Source organism: Impatiens glandulifera, chromosome 7, assembly GCF_907164915.1.
Source record: "Impatiens glandulifera chromosome 7, dImpGla2.1, whole genome shotgun sequence".
In the NCBI taxonomy this organism is placed as follows: domain Eukaryota; kingdom Viridiplantae; phylum Streptophyta; class Magnoliopsida; order Ericales; family Balsaminaceae; genus Impatiens; species Impatiens glandulifera.
This window is the reverse complement of record NC_061868.1, coordinates 3,140,798-3,158,555: the sequence shown is the minus strand read 5'-3', so window position 1 is coordinate 3,158,555 and position 17,758 is coordinate 3,140,798. Positions and strand designations below refer to the sequence as shown.

Genomic DNA, 17,758 nt, shown 5'->3' with positions numbered 1-17,758 from the left:
ATGATGAGAGTACATTAAAAATAGATAATAAAAAAACAATTTATTTGAATTAAAAAATTTAAAAAGTACAATCTAATTAATATATATATATATATATATATATATATATATTTTCACTAAACAAAGAATCAAAATAATAAACCGAAAAAAAGTTTCTTATACAAAATTTATTTACCTTATTTGTTGATGATGGTGGAGAGAGCGTGTGTTACACCTCCAACATTTTAAATTAAGCGTTATTAGATATATATAGATTAGGTGAGAAAAGATATATATATATTATTATTATATATATGATTAATATTTATGAAAGAAAATTGTAATTTTATATGGTAAAATAATTTGTAATTTTATGATGAGAGTACATTAAAAATAGATAATAAAAAAACAATTTATTTGAATTAAAAAATTTAAAAAGTACAATCTAATTAATATATATATATATATATATTCACTAAACAAAGAATCAAAATAATAAACCGAAAAAAAGTTTCTTATACAAAATTTATTTAGGATCGTCTCTAGAATTGACGCCATCACCAAACCTTCTCCCCTTTCAAAGATGCAACCTTTATCGTTGTTATCTGAAATTTTACGCATTTTCCAATGTAATTGGCCAGAATCGAAGGATTCAATCGTGCTCAACAATCCATGGGGACTCTGAGTTGAATATTCTTGTTGAAGTTGAACTTTGTTGATGTAAGATTATTTATAAGTAGAAAAATATTTGGGTGGAGAAGAAAATGAAAAGTTTGATTTAATTGGTTAAATTGCAAGATTTTATAATTAATATTTAATACTAAATTAATGAGAATTCATGTTGTTGTGGGAGTTTTTATAATTAATATTTTATTATACGTTTTTTTGGAGGTTTTATAATTGATATTTAATGAAAATTTTGAATTAATATTAATATAATTAAATTAAGAAAAATAGAGAAAGAGAATTATAGTGAATTTTTATTGTTAATTTAATAAATCATATTAAACGTTATTATATATAAATATAAATAAATGTTTATTAATATAATAAAAAAATATTTTATATTATTAGTGTGAAAAAAAATAATATAAATATCTATATGGTAAAGAGAGAAAAAAAATATTGAAATATATATACATATTAGGAAAGAAATTTATATATATATATATTAGGAGAGAGAAACTAATTAAAATAAATAAATTAGGAAAGAGAAATTACCTGATTTGTGAATGATTTTGGAAAGAGCGTGTAATACACCTCAAATATTTTAAATTAAGCGTTATTAGATATATATAGATTTGTTAATAATATATATATATATATATATTTATATATATATATATAAAATTAAGGTATATTTCCGAATATTATTTTATTTATATTAATATTTGAATAAGAATAAAATATAAAAAAAAACAAAATTATAGAAAATTTTAAATATTTTTTTTTCAAACCCAAATCCACCTAAATGAATATAACTGAATTGATATATTTACTCAGTTTAGCTCAATTTATATTGATAGTGTATAAACCGATGAATTATTAATAAGATTTAAGGATGTTAAATAAATACAATTGATAAAGCCCCTCAGCCTAAGGGCATTCAAAATAATTTTTATTTATCTATGTTTATTTTGATTGTTAATTAGTAACACATTTCTTGTCTTTATTTTATTCTCATTTAATATACTTTAATTAAAGTGAGTCATGACCTCATACTCCAATATTAAAAAAATACAAATTTATAAACTAACCATCCATATGAACGTTGTAAATTTATAATTGATTTCTTTAATGAATAACGCGACACGTATTAAAAACTTACTATATTAATTCTAGAATCATAATTTCTTCTCAATTTTAAAAAAAGAAAGAAGACTATAGATACTAAAATCAATTCTAAGTAATTATTAAGTGGAAAAGAAAATAAGTAGAACGGTCGGGTCCTTCAATGGTATGATGTAATCATGTTTGAATTTGCTTAAGATGTTATTATTACAGGATTTAAAAATAATAATATATTCACACAAATATTTAGTGTTATATAATATTGATATTATAATATATTAAAAATTAAACATGACTAATTCTAACATATAAAACTACTAACACTAAAAAATGTACCGGAGTAAATGATTCAAGTTCCATAGTTCATTTGAGACAAATAGTTAATTGTGATATGATTTTCAATATTTCATATATTCATGTTAATTCTTAAGAATACTTTTGGTTATTTGTTAACCATCTCTCAAAATATGAAATACTTTCAGCACAATACTATATATTCTTCAATTATTTTTCATATTTAACTTTATTTAGAAACTATTTTTTAAAATTAATATGGTTGGATATACAATATCATAAGATATGTATACATAATACATTAAGTCTTATCAGTATTAAGTTGAGTTAGAAATTGTTTTAGAATAAACTCATATTAAAGTAACTCAAGTAACGGGTGGTTTTTAAGAGATTAAAAATCGTGAATTCATTTCTCATTTAGAACTATTTAAGTTGAAGTGGATGTCATGATTAGACCTGACCATTCAGGTTAGGTTCAGGTTGACGTGTTCAAATTGACATGTTAGCGAGTTGAGCCATACTAATTTGAAGATGACATGTTTATTTGTAATTGACTCGATTGTCTATCTTGAACTGAACCCAATTTAATTCGATTTAATTAATATCATATATTTTTATTTCAGATTAAAATGACACCAATGAAAGACAAAACCCAATAACATATCTTCTACTAGTTTTGTGGTGAAGGATGATCATGATTTGTTCAAACGATTTTTATCATTTTTAATATACATTAACCTTTTAAAAAAACAAAATCTAATAATATCATAAATTCGCTTAAAAAAACCCCAATAAAAGAAGATGAGTGAGCGACTAAGAAAGTACAAACAAAACCCTACAAAAAAAAATTGTAAATGGATAGACGGGTCTACACTAGGTCATTTCAGGTCGACCCGATTTTGACATATTTATTAATCAGGTTAAATGTGTCGACCAAATTTCGACTCGAACCCAAAAATACATAATCCTAATCTGATTTTTTTTTGTTCGGGTTGTGTTTTCGTGTTGGGTCAAAAATTGCCGACTCTAATCATGGTTGTGGGGAGTCATACTAATTTTATACAATAAAAAATGGTTTTAGAATAAATTAATATTCTCAAAATGGAATTCAATTGTGTGAATTTGGGATATAGGTGCAAGTTTGCAAAAGTGGTTAGGCATTTGGAGGGGAGAGTGATTGAGGTTTTTGGGGCAAGAGAAGGAAGAAATATTTGATTGCTTGAACATTGATAGTAATTATAATAGCTCATGCATGTGGAAACTAGAGAAAGAAAACTACTTTATGACAAATAAGGTGTGGCATTCATTGAGAACTTAAGGTAATGAGGTTAACATGTGGAACTTGTTTGATCATCCAAAGTGATTCCCATGCACTAAGTCATCTTATCTTATGTTAACATTTAAAGAAAGATGACTAAGGAGTTTGATGCATCAAGTCATCATGTTTGCATTTAAAGAAAGATGACCAATTAAGGAGCATATATTGATAATATTAAGTATATTTTGTACATAATTGAGATGGAAATTATAAATCATATTGTGTGAGATTGATTATTGTCTTTTTTCTATTTGAAAAATGGTGAACAATTGCATTATGGAATCTATTTTCTAAGGAGATGGCACAAAATTAAGGAATGTATCATCACAGAGATTAAAAGGGATTTCTTTTTTTCTTTTAAAAAATATGCTGATATTTCTTAGGAGCCATAGATTTAGGAAATTTGAAGAGAAATTAAAGAGTTCATAATCTTTTTAAAAGTAGGAGGAAAGTTTAGCAAAATGTTAAAGAGTAAATTGAGTTGTTAATCTCTAAAAAGAAGCTCGATTATTCGCTATTCACAAAATATATAATTATTTTGTATCCTTTTTTATTTTTTAGTAAAGGAGAGCTAGTATGACACACCACCGCCATGATCTCCACTTAAAATTTTTTGTATTGTTTTATATTTCATGACAACATACTTATGAAGTAATGACTCTCACTATAATTTAAACATTTTTAGTGAAAATCAAAACTGATTTTTTAAAAAAAATTTATTTTAAATTGTGTTCAAACTTTTATTTAAATTGTTATTGCTTATGATTTATCTTTAAGAAAAAAAAATATGAATTCAAAATGTAACTTTCTTTGGGATTATTAAAAAAAAATAATAAATAAATAAAATGATTTTTAATAAATTTGATTTGTCTAAAATTATTTTCATATACCTTTTATTTTTTAGCGAATGGGAGTCAAACTCTATTAATTTAAAAAGAGATTATTAAATATTAAAATAAAAAAAAATTAAATCAATACAAAGTATATATATATATATATATCACTGAACCCCGTTCTTATTAGAGCTTGTTTCATCCAGTTTATTTTATTATTTTCAAATAATGTTTTATTGCATTATATATTCTTTTAATAATTTATTAAATAAAATATAATTATATTATTTTTAAGAAATTAAAATTTTAAATAGAAAATTATTTTAATAATTTAACCCAAATAATTTATTTTTCATCAAATAAAATTTTAAATTTATTAAAAAATAACGGATAACCAAAATCAAATAAACGCCTTTTTCCCGTTAGGCTCCATCATGTATCCGTTGGGACAAGAAGTTTTAGTGGTTTCTTAACTGTTCACATTTTTGTCTGTTTCAAATTCCAAACAGCTCCTTAATACACGTCATCATCAGTCTACCTCTTTGCTAATATTGTTGCCAGGTAACGGCTATTTTGAATATATCCATATTAATTATTAGTTTTAGTGAATAAATTATCACGCGTATAAATAAAATTAAATAAGATAAATCGCAACACGCATATAAATATTTGTTACCTTTGTTTGGTTTAATATGACAAATGAATATTTTTTAAAATACTAACTTGGTTAGTGTGACGAATATATTCAGTTTTTCTTCACTCAAATTTGTTAAAAAAAACAATTTTTAAATGAAATCACAATAGGATAAAAGAAATTCAAAGAAAGAATTGTAATATAGGCAATTGTTTGAGGACATTAGAAGTGACTAAATGAAATGAAAACACATAATAATTGAATTGATATTCTTATACCTACATAAGGAAACATAACCTTAGATAACAAGATTATGATGCAAAACTGAGAAAATAAATAGAAAATCTATAATCGACCAGCATCGGCAAGAACAACATCTTCGGATTCATCGTCAACGGCAATCATTTCATCTTTAAATAGGAGTTTAAGAAACGGGAGAACTTTCGGGAGCATAGGAAGGTCGGCTAGGTTAACGCTCATCAGATCAAAGGCTATACTCGTCTTGTGCATGTGGGTTTCGTCGAAAACTGGAATCTTGGGATACCGTTGGCTGAAATGAGTCAAGATAATTCTGTATACTCCTGCTAAATCCCCGACTTCAATAGCTTCCTTTGTCGTACTATGGTTTTTCGCAATCGCCTCGTGCCCCATTCCATCCTCAAACGTAGCCTGCAAAAAAGAAAATATTCCGAACAAAAACCAAATGAAGTGGGGTCGTGCTAACTGATTTTAAAAAAAAAAATCCTAGAGTTTATGAACTTGCCTCGTGTATAAGAACCGTAGCCCCTCGAGAAGCCTTAACTAGTTGGGGACAAGGCCTAGTATCGCCTGAATAAACAATTTTCCAACCTGGAATAACTTTTCCGTCGCAATTTACCCTATTCGAGGCCTTCAAGGCAACACCGTAAGACTGAGGGCAGTGAACCACAGGAAAGCTAACCAAACTTTCTAATCCCGCCTCTTTGAGAGTCTTTTCCAAGTCGTTCATAATAGACGAAGCAATTTCATTAGCAATACCACCATTCAGACGTTTCCAATAGCTCCTCATGGGACTTCCACGGGTGAATAGATTTGAATCGACATCTTTTTGACCGTCATTGGTAGAATCTTCAGTGTTTTGACAATCGAGAAATAGCATGTCTAGATTTTCAAGCCTTTGGTATGCATCCAAATACCTCTTAAGTTGTCGAGGACCTATGACGACTATAGGTGCGTGTGGTTCGTCTTTTAATAAATCGCGTCGGAGTGCGAGAATTCTTGCTAAACCCGTATGGTGATCCGCATGAATATGAGAGATCCATATGAATCTTAATCCTCTGATCGCCTTGTCAGCACCCTCAAGACCGAACCTGTTAACCAACCCGAAAAAAAGTTAACCACTAAATAAGGTATTTTCTGGATTATTTGAAAAGAAAAACCTACATCAAACAAACCTTTTGGAAACATTTTTATTCTTAGATTAGAAACAGTTTCCAAAAGGTCGCTGCGATTTTTACCTTCGTTTAAGTTGGCCGAGAGTTCCTTCACCACAATCGAAAAGCAAGCTTCCTTTTGAGAAAAGATTAATGAAGACAGCACTAACATTTCGATACTTTGAAGGTTGAGAAGATCCGGTTCCAAGAAGGACAATCTCCATTTCTTCTCTTGATATATCTTCCAAACAACTAGGAAGAACATCATCTTCTTCACTCAACCACGGCTCTTCAACCATGTCTTCTTCCTTGTCTTTCTCAAGATCCCAGAACTTCGAAATCTGCTTCGCCACAGATTCTATATCCGGAATCTCAGAAAACAATTCTTTGATTACATCTGAGGTGGAAGCTAAACTTGGAACACCGGATCTATCCAAACCAAACTGAGAACTAGGCCGCAACCAGAACTGTTCGTCCACAAAAAGAAACCGAGTTATAGGCCTTGTTGATGAAGGTTATTTGGTCATCTACTAAAATACCAATACTTTTATAACATTTAAACATTAAGTACAAAGATATTTAGTCATCTAATCCAAATAATCTCATCAAACAATACTTTGCTTAGATAACCATTAGTTACTTCAAAATAACCTTATTCGGTTTAGTTTATTGAAAATTGGATTATTTGGGTAAAAAGTCATTAAAGCCATTTACCTTTAGAAGATTTTCAGCCGAAATAGTTTTGCAAGGCTCCGAGGAAGGATCCTGAGAATTATAAACCGAAGACTTGTTCAAGTGAAAATTTAATGTACAGAAACTAACGGTTACCCGATAAATAAAATTCAAAAAAATCGAGTTCCAACCTCATTTGAAGCCTTTGAATATGACCCTTCCTGTTTCTGAAGAGACCAAATGCCTGGAGATGGAAAGAACTGAGGACAAAGATAATTGAGCCAAGCTGCAATCTTAGCACTAGACTTCAAAATCGGAATTTCAACATTTTTACTGCATAAAATATTGAACATCGGTAAAACTCAATACAACTGAAACATAACCATACAAAAGATGAAAAAAAACTCACGGTTGATGTCCTGCCACAATATGCTGGGCTCCGACAAATCTCGTCATCCAAAATTGATACTCATCCGTGTTTACTACAGATAGGGGACTCAAATGAATTATACAGTTAACGGTTTTCGATATACCTCCATAAAAGCTTTGAAGGGATTCAGTATATGCAATTTCTCCCAAATGATATACTGTCGGGCAGTCGACAACAAGTACAATGGGACCCGGTATGGAAGGATCCATAACATCACTAGGATGAACCTACCATGAAAGAATGTTAAGACTCTAAATAAACGCAGAACCAAAGTGTTTCCAAATGGGGAATTTTAAGTTTGGTACTTACCATTATATTTTTTCGGTCTGATTTCACGGACTGACCCAATTGCAGTTGGCGATACTTGGGCCCGGGTTTCAAGCCAAGAGCAATAGCTTTTTCCGGATAGAATTTCCCTTTTATTTCAGGTAATTCGCAAACGTAAATGGCAGATATGTCGCCAGCCTTTGACAAAAGGTGATTATCATTTTTCGTGTTTTGGCCTACAACTGGATCTGGCTGCAATAGAATGACTGATATTTTCACCACCTCATTTTCCACTACGATTTCGGGTTCTGTTGACTCACTCATCTCGAACGTTTTAGTGTTAACCATGGATGCACCGGGAATAAACGATCTCATTGCTGTAACGAGATAATTTAGATCCGAAGGACCCCATACATTAACCTACAAAAACATCAATCAACTATTGTTTAAATTTCAATTTGGAAACACTTTCTGATCTGGGTTTCAATATGGATCAGGATCTACATGAGAAACTATCAAAAGATAACTCTAAATTTGTGTCTAACTAAGTTCTGTTTCTGGATACATCCAGGTGAGAATGAGATCTTCGACAAAAAAGATAAAAGTGTTCAAAAATGTCTATTGATGGCTCCTCATCCGGAACAAGGCACAGATCTAGAAAATGTTTCCAATCGGGTCAATGTTATCAAGATTTAGCTGGTGAAGAAAAAAATATATTTGCCCTGTTCTCGTGTTTCATTGACTTGTTCTTCCATCAGCAAGTAATTTTTATTATCCTTCAGCATTTATAGAGTTTGATCGAATACTCACCGACATTCCTTCTTCTCCAATTCCAGCTAATGTCAATAGAAGACCTGGAGAAAAAAACAATCAAATTCTTAAAAATACGAGAAAAACACTGCAAATAGATTTGAAAAGGATGGTTCTCTGATCAAATAAACCTGGTAAGCCGCCTGCAGTTTCTGAACAGACCCGAGATAAAAATATGTGATCAATCTGACATTATACAAACAGATGATCTTCAATTAAAGATTCAAATCAATGGTTAAAAAGGAAGAATAAACTATTACCTTGGACAGTTTAATCTTGTGTTCTGTACAGAAGCGTTGTAATCCCTGTAACATTATATATGCTTAAAATAGTTCCTTGAATTTGACCTAAACAATCCAACATAAAGAACAAGTGTATAATAGATTATGACATAAATGCTTACTTCTCCAGCATTAAAGATAAATCTTTGCTTGTCAAAAAAGAGCAAAACAGATGGTGATGTATCTTGTGTATCCATTCCAGTTCCTAGAACCTAAAAACAAGTAAACATCATCAATAACATCAACCCAGTTGAGAAAATTCAAACGAAATAGTAAAACCCATCAATGATATACCTGAAGATAGCAAATTGTATTGACAGGATTAAGTTTAGCGTCTTTCAATTTGAGGGTTTTCTTAGGCAAGTCAGACTTATCCTTACCTTCAGCTCTCCTTTTGTTAAACCCAATAGACCCATTATCCTCAATATCATCCATCGATGAACTGCCTTTTCGACGACTTAGATTAAGGGGACGAGAACTGGGTTTGTCTCTGTGTCTATTGGGATAAGAAGCGGAGGAAGTGAAAATAGTGCGTCGCCGGAAACTTGGAGAAGATCTGGGTCGGAAGAGATTTGAGAAAGAAGAGAATTTGAGAGGAGATGTTTGATAACTGGCGGAGGAGAGTAGGAGGCGCAAAGACGGCAATTGGGGCATTGGGTTTAATGGAGGTTTTCCTTCTCTTTGTTGCTTCCTTCGTCAACGGAGAAAAACCCGTTCTTAATTAAAAAACTCTTTCCGCTTTTCTTTTTTTTTTTTAGCGGTTTTCTTGTTGGGTCAGGCCAATTTCCTTTCGGGGTCGGGTGAAAGGTTTATATAAAAATGATATCAATAAAATTAAAATAATTAAATAAGAATGTACATGTTAAATAATACAACAATCTTGTAATTATTTCAAGATTAATCCAAAAATATGTAACGATGAGTAATTTAATCGAGGAGGTGAAATTATTCTTAGGACGGTGTTTCATAACATTTTTCAACAATTTTTAGAATAATCTTTTGTGAATTATATCATTAAGTTTATGTATGAGGTTATGAATAAATAAAATTAATTTGTAAATATATATTTATATAATTTTGTTAATTAAATTATTTATTTATATAATTTTTAGAGTAATAAAAATAATAATAAATTAAATAACAAAATATAAAAAAAATATATAATAAAAGAATAAAAAATTAAATATAAAATTCTTCATTATTTTTTTAATTAATTATTTCTCTAGTCTATTTATATATATATATATATATATATTGTTGTTAATAATTTATTTATTTTAAATGAATAATAATAGGGAAAATAAATTAAATTAATAAATTATATGATTTTTAAAAATATATATATATACACCCTCTACGAGTAGTTTCTCTTTTCTTTTTTATTTATTTTTTTATAATTTTTTTTAATAAATTTATTATAAACTCAATCAATTATCATTTTCATAATTTTTTTTTAAATAAATTTATTCTAAACTCAATTAAGTATCATTATATATTTTCTATTATGCAATCATATTATATTATGTTAAGTCTTGTATGTAAGTGTTTTTTCTTTTATATAAATATTGAATATTAATTTTATTCATAATTTGAATTATATTTATCTTAAATATCAGTATTTTATGATTTGAATTATAATTATCTTAATAATTATGAATTTGTCTTGTAGTGGTTCAATTTCAAATAAAATTAATAATAACAAAAATATTTGATAATACATTAAAATTATATATATATAATAATATATATATTAATAATTTTGAAATGTTATTTATAATAATTTAATAATAAAAATTAAATAGAGATAAATCACTAAATATTTTTTTAAATATTAAAAAATTGAAGAAACTAGAAAATATTAAATGATTTAAGAAATAAAAATTTATATGTGTCTTATATTTTAGGTGACATTTACAAATTATAATGACACATCATTTGTCATTTTTTTTGCTGCAGATCTTTCGCATCCTATCATCACTATTATTCTTTTAATTATTTATTTATATATATATTCTATTTATAATTATATTACTCATTTTATTATAATTAAAATAATAATAAAATTTATAGTTTATTTATTAAAAAAATATTATTTCAATTATTTAAATAATATCATAGAATTATTTAAAATAAAATGCAATTAATAAAATTATTGTTTAATAATAATATGATTTTTTATATAATTAGTTTTAAATATTATATATTAATAAAAAAATTATAATAGATTAGTTAAAATTTAGAAATTTAAAAATAAAAGAAAATTAATAATAATTATATATAAATAAATTATTTAAAAAATATTAAAAAAGTTAAAAATGAAATATTTTAATAAAAAATATTAATAAAAAAATTATACCAACTTATAATATATATTATTAAGTAAAATATTATATTTAATCTAAATTATTTTATCCAGTATTTAGTATATAATATATAAAGAATTTGTTATTTATGTATGATTAATAATTTTGTATTTGTAATTTATAAAAAAAAATTGAATAATTTAATTCTATTTGTTGTAACTATTTTTTTTAAATATAATTAGTATGATAACATATTATGTGTTTATATTTTATTAAATTATATCATACTTATTTGTGTATGAAATATTAATAATAATTTCAATTACAAAATAATAGTAATAATTTCTCTTTAATAAATTGAAACATTATGAGAATGTTTATGTCATGAATTTAATTATTTTAATATACATTAATCTTTTTAAAAGAAAAATGAAAATAATTACATAGTCCTAATTAAATATTATATTTTTATCTATATACTCATTCTCATTACTCACCTCTATTAATCATTTTTATTTTCTTAATTTGAACTCGAAAAATGATTATCAAGATAATAAAAAACAACCCACTAAAATTTATAATATTATTCAAATTATAAAAAGTCATAATGAAAAAAACCGATTCGACTAATTAAACAAGATGATGCGTCGAACAAAACACCGTACCAATTTACAACTTAAATATAAGTGATAAAAAAATATGCTATATACTTTATGAGCTAAAGAGTTACAAGATATGTAAAAAAATCCTATATCTAATTTTTTTTTTTTTAAGAATTAATAAGTTTATAAACATGTGTTATTGTTCTATACTATGGAGAGTTATCTAAAACATATATAATTTAGACATAAAAAGCATCAGATGGATTAAATGAAGCATTGTCATTGACATACGATAAGAGATAAATACATAATAAAAGTAGAAAAGGAAACACACGACATAACAACACTCAAATGATTAATTAAATAAAAAAAAAGTGAAGGAAATGAAATTTTCTCTCTTTGAAGAAAGAGGCTTTTAGAAATCAGAAGAAGAGAGAGGGACATGTTGTTGATTCATAAAGAGATTTGGATAAATAACACCAGCAAGCCCACCACCAATAAGAGGCCCAACCCAATAAATCCAGTTATCTTTAAAGTCACCACTTACAACTGCAGGCCCAAATGATCGGGCCGGGTTCATGGATCCACCAGAGAATGGACCGGCAGCCAAGATATTAGCTCCGACAATAAACCCGATTGCAATTGGAGCAATAGTGCCTAATGAACCCTTCTTGGGATCCACTGCGGTCGCGTACACCGTATACACCAATGCAAACGTTATTACTGTCTCCATCACCACTCCTTCTGTCACTCCCACTCCTGACCCTAAGCTATGGGTTGGAATTGCCTGAAATTTAATATATATAACTATTTATTTTATAATTTTTTTTTAAACTAAAATAAATAAATTATTTTTAGCCTAATATATTACGGATCTCCTCCGATCTCAAAAAAGGTAAATCGGTCAATTTTTATTTAACTTTTAAAATATGACCATTTTATACATTCTTACCAGGAAATCAAAAGGTTGTAGCATAATTTTTTTTAATAAATGTTAACGCCATTCCAAAAATAATAATTTATATATAAAATAATAGACGATTGTTTTCTAAAAGACTTATTTAATTAATTAATATAATTTTAATGTGAAAAGTGAAAAAGAAAAATGATAAATTCAAAAAAAAAAATGCGAAAACAAGTCCACGAATCTGACGTAACCTGCCAGGTTGTACCCACGTCTCGAAAACATTCATTTCGGATCCTAAAATGGTTATTTCGGGACTAAAAAAATTGAGCATTTTAAGACCCGAATTGGCGTTTCGAGACCAGAAATGAACGTTTCGGGACATTTTTAAAATTTTCTTTCTTTTACCCACATGGCATACTACGATTCGTAAACTTGCTTTCTCTGATTTTTTCGTTAAATTAATCATTTTTTGAAAATAAATAAATATGGTTAATGGATTAATAGAAAGAGAGAAAAAGGATGATACCAAATCTGCAGTGACAAATTTAAGAAGATAACAAGCAACAATGGATCCAGCAAGTTGAGCAATCCAATAGAATATTCCGGTGATAATAGTGATCTGACCACCAACAGCCAACCCATAAGTAACAGCCGGATTGACATGTCCGCCGGAGATATTAGCTCCGACAGAAACAGCCACAAACAAAGCTAATCCATGTGCAATTGCAATCGCCACCAATCCCGCCGGATCAAGTGCACCATTAGATGTTACCTTATCTATCATTATATTACCAATTACATCAGATAAACATAGTTTTAATTTATTACCTTATCCATCATTATATTATCAATTACATCAAAAAAACAAATATTATAAAAGAAAGAGATTGTTGTTTACTGAAAGCAATGGCGGAGCCAACTCCGGCGAAGACGAAGAGTAGGGTGGAGATGAACTCAGCAAGGTAAGCCTTGATAGAGGCTCCGCTGAATGAATCATCAAATCGTCCAAAAGCTATTCCAGCCATGTTAATTAATTTTATCAAATTTCAAAATGAAAATCAATGAAATAAAGAAAGAAAGAGAGAAAGTGAGTTATGACCTTTGCCTTTGAGAAAATTATGGATCAATCAGTACATTTATATACATGGAGAGAGATAGAGATAGAGATTGAAATTGAGATTGAGATGAATATAATATTGATAATTGAAAATAATTAATTACAAACTAATCCATAACACCATTTTAAAAATAATTGATATATATCCTAACAGGTATAATAAAAAATACATTTTTTAACACCTATAATCTTGAAATTGGAACTACTTGACATATTAAGTTTTAAGAAGTTAAATAAACTAGCAGTTAGCCCGTTTATTTGCACAGTTAATAATATAAAAAATCGTGAAAAAAAATTACGGATAACATTTTTAATTTTATTTTTAATCGTTTTAAATTTATGGGTGGATCAACCCACAATCCGACTCAAGTATCCATTTACTCAACATCATTATATATATATATATTAGTTAGTTAAAAAATTGAATTTATATTAACGTTAAAACGTCCCGCGTTCATCAAATTTGGTGTTAAATTTAAAATATAAAGTCTTTGTAGCCTAGTTAGTTAAAGAGTTGTACTTGTTTTTGTTAGGTTGCAAGTTCGAAACAAACCTCAAGTATTTTTAATTTTATTTTTAACCGTTTTAAATTTAAAAGCGGGTCAACCCACAATCCGACCCAAGTATCCAAATTAACCACAGTTCTCGACCCGGCAATCCGGACACTTTAAAAATTAAGCATCATTATATATATATATATATTTCAAAATTTGAGTGATAACTAAATTAATAATTTTTTAGAGATATTTTTTATGAAAAATAAATATATTAAGGGGTTAGTTTGATTTAGACAGTTTATTAGTTAATCACTTAGTGTCACGGAAGGAATTATTTATTACAGCTTGTTTCGAAAGAAAAAAAATATTAATAGATTATTTTTTCTTATTTTACGACAAATGTCCTTAAATTATAAATTAGAAGTTTTGATTTAAGTAAATAATAAATTTGTTTGAATCAACTTATTCATTAAAACTATTGTAATATATGGTGTCAATGTTAGTTTTATAAAAAACAAATTGATTTAAGAAACATTAGATTGATAATTGTAATTTGTATTTTAATCATCAAATCAAACTAGTCTTAATTATATTTAAGTTATAATTCTTTTAAATAAAATGACCACAATTATATATATATATATATATGACATTCATTTTGAAGATATTTTAAATGAGGATAGAATTCGTGAATAATTAGTGTTCGTAATAATATTTAAATTATTAATAATAAATAATTTCCAAACAAGGATTTTTTTTAATTCATTTGGATAAACTAAACAATTGTATATGACAAGGTGGCATAGATATGACTGGATTTATTAATAATAAATTTTTTTTTTTTTTTTTGATAAAAATAAATAAATAAATATATATATATATATATATATATATATATATATATATATATATATATATATATATATATATATATATATAAAGTAGACTGCCAACAAGGCAAACATGCCAGCTTAATGAGATTGTCGAGAAGCCCATTAATTCCATTATCATCCTTTGATAAGCTTCTTGACTCATGTTTGTTGGGGTCCACAAATACACTAATAATTTCATTTTTCTTTAATAAAATTATTATTATTTAATTTCAAGAAAATTAACATGGCTCCTAAAAACTTATAATTTTAATAATTTTTTTACAAAATAATAATGATAAATATAATAAAATAGTTTATGTTTTGGATCCAAATTATCCTTCATCACATCCACCGTTAGAGCCCGTTTATTGAAAATATATCGTGTTTTTAGTAAAAATCAAACTTGAAACATTTAATTTCTTAGGTTAGATTTTTTATTCATTTAAACTATTTTAGTAAGTTAAATATGATTTATAATTATTATTGTTAATGATATTATAATTTATGAGTTTTATAGACCTACAAAATTCAGATGAAGTTAAATTGGAAAAAAATAGTTAATTTCTCTACAGTTTTGACAAATTGTTTTGTTTGAAAATATCACATCCAGAGTTAGATTAGGAGTTTAAAAAAAAAATTATTAAAATATTAATTATATGAGATACTATTTTAAAATTTACCTTAATATATATATATATATATATATATATATATATATATATATATATATATATATATATATATATATATATATATATATATATTAATTCATTCAAACTCACTTCTGTCATTTCTTTGATTAAAATTATTTAGATTTTAGAGCTAATTTTAAGTTTGAACAATTTTTTTTTATAAATTTTTCTGTTTTTCAAATATTAATTTAAATAAAATATACTTAAATATATATATATATATATATATATATATATATATATATATTAACAAATTTAATTAAAAAAATATATCCAACTTACAAACCCATTCATTCATTGGTTAATAGATGAATTCTCATGTTTATAGTATTTTTTTTTCTAATTAGTCTTTTATTTTAGATCTTACCCATCTAAAAAAACAAAAGATGAAAATAAATTGAAGAATTTTCAAATGTCAATGTGCTGGATTTGTAACTATTCCCCTCAAGTAAGTGAGTGTTATAATTTAAATGAATTTGTAAGTATTATTTATATATAAAAAAAAGGATAGATTTTTAATATGTCTATAATGGGAATGAAGATCATATTTAGATTGAAAATAAATTAAGTTGTGATGTGGAATTGTGGATAGTAACAAGTTCAATCATAAAATTATTTTGTTTAATTATAAATTTGAATTTCTATTTAGTGGTTGTTGGGTCCGACAGATTAATAATAAAAAGGAGAAATGGGGAGACAGGAGAGGTGATGGCATGAGCCATTTAGGGCCACTAATGCACCGACCAAACTTATTCATTCACAAGATGCCATTTCCAAAAGGGAAATGTTTTTTCTTTTATTAAATATAAATTGAAAATTATTACCCTTTTCAAAAGTGATAAAATTAAAAATAATGAGCCATAATGAGGTTTTATTTGAAAACAATTATCATTTTCTAAAATTAGCATTTTGCACAAGTCACTCTTGATCTACTTCTCTTCTCAAAAGGAATTGAAACCAAACAAATGCTGATATGACCCTAATTTATAATTAATAACAACAATTTACTTGATATTTTGCAACCATTAATGAATTAGTTGGCCACCTTAGGTTGAAATGATATTTTAGTGAACTAGCATGTATTCCGTGCATTTGCACGAGTAATAATGATATAAAAAACTATAAAAAAATATTACGGTAAAATTTTTATGGACGGGTCAACCCATAATCCGACCCAAATATCCATTTACTCTCACATATATCCAAATTAACCACAGATCTCGACCCGACAATCCGGACACTTTAAAAATTAAGCATCATTATATATATATATATATATATATTTAGATTAGTTAGTTAAAAAGTTGAACTTATATTGTTAAAATGTCACGCATTTATCAAATTTTGGGTTGAATTTAAAATATAAAGTGTTATTAGCCTAGTTGGTTAAAAGGTTGTATTTGTTTTTGTTAGGTTGCAAGTTCAAACCATACCTATAGCATTTTTAATTTTATTTTTAATCGTTTTAAGTTTATGGGCGGGTCAACCCACAATCCGACCCAAGTATTTATTTATTCTCACATATATCCAAATTAACCACAGCTCTCGACCCGGCAATCCAGACACTTTAAAAATTAAGCATCATTATATATATATAGATTAGTTAGTTAAAAAGTTAAACTTATATTGTTAAAATGTCACGCGTTTATCAAACTTTGGGTTGAAATTAAAATATAAAGTGTTATTAGCCTAGTTGGTTAAAATGTTGTACTTGTTTTGTTTAGGTTGCAAGTTCGAACCATACCTATAGCATTTTTAATTTTATTTTTAACCGTTTTAAGTTTATGGGCGGGTCAACCCACAATCCGACCCAAGTATCCATTTACTCTCACATATATCCAAATTAATCACAGCTCTCGACCCGGCAATCCGGACACTTTAAAAATTAAGCATCATTATATATATATATATATATATAGATATGATATAAGAGTAAGGATAGAAAGCATGGAAAATCTTGACAATAATGTGTATGAAATAAGAATTTTTAAACTTTTAATTTAATTAGAAAGTGACACATCATTTTTTACGCATTCTTATCAAGATT

General features: G+C 26.8%; 2 protein-coding genes across 2 annotated transcripts; both read right to left on the bottom strand.

Annotated features, from left to right (window-relative positions):
* Positions 1–5,005: 5,005 nt before the first annotated feature.
* LOC124944915 (tRNase Z TRZ3, mitochondrial) lies at positions 5,006–9,429 on the bottom strand. The gene is made up of 12 exons (XM_047485263.1): positions 9,016–9,429; positions 8,844–8,933; positions 8,701–8,745; positions 8,572–8,626; positions 8,441–8,484; positions 7,673–8,050; positions 7,343–7,590; positions 7,125–7,266; positions 6,976–7,026; positions 6,346–6,728; positions 5,613–6,198; positions 5,006–5,518 (listed from the first exon to the last, which is right to left on the bottom strand). The coding sequence occupies exons 1-12, from the start codon at positions 9,373–9,375 to the stop codon at positions 5,195–5,197; spliced, it is 2,706 nt and encodes a 901-aa protein (XP_047341219.1). The 5' UTR covers positions 9,376–9,429; the 3' UTR covers positions 5,006–5,194.
* A 2,457-nt stretch (positions 9,430–11,886) lies between these two features.
* On the bottom strand, positions 11,887–13,654 carry LOC124945606 (aquaporin TIP2-1-like). The gene is made up of 3 exons (XM_047486068.1): positions 13,432–13,654; positions 13,060–13,310; positions 11,887–12,413 (listed from the first exon to the last, which is right to left on the bottom strand). Exons 1-3 carry the CDS (start codon positions 13,556–13,558, stop codon positions 12,042–12,044), a joined length of 750 nt encoding a protein of 249 aa, XP_047342024.1. The 5' UTR covers positions 13,559–13,654; the 3' UTR covers positions 11,887–12,041.
* Positions 13,655–17,758: the final 4,104 nt, after the last annotated feature.

Coding starts and splice junctions, on each gene's coding strand:
- LOC124944915 (XM_047485263.1), bottom strand. CDS start 9,375: ATGCCCCAATTGCCGTCTTTGCGCCTCCTACTCTCCTCCGCCAGTTAT. Junction 8,627..8,700: donor ACAAGATTAAACTGTCCAAG/GTAATAGTTTAT, acceptor GTATAATGTCAG/ATTGATCACATATTTTTATC. Junction 6,199..6,345: donor CTCGGCCAACTTAAACGAAG/GTAAAAATCGCA, acceptor GTTGGTTAACAG/GTTCGGTCTTGAGGGTGCTG.
- LOC124945606 (XM_047486068.1), bottom strand. CDS start 13,558: ATGGCTGGAATAGCTTTTGGACGATTTGATGATTCATTCAGCGGAGCC. Junction 13,311..13,431: donor TGGCTCCGCCATTGCTTTCA/GTAAACAACAAT, acceptor ATATAATGATAG/ATAAGGTAACATCTAATGGT. Junction 12,414..13,059: donor AATTTGTCACTGCAGATTTG/GTATCATCCTTT, acceptor ATTAAATTTCAG/GCAATTCCAACCCATAGCTT.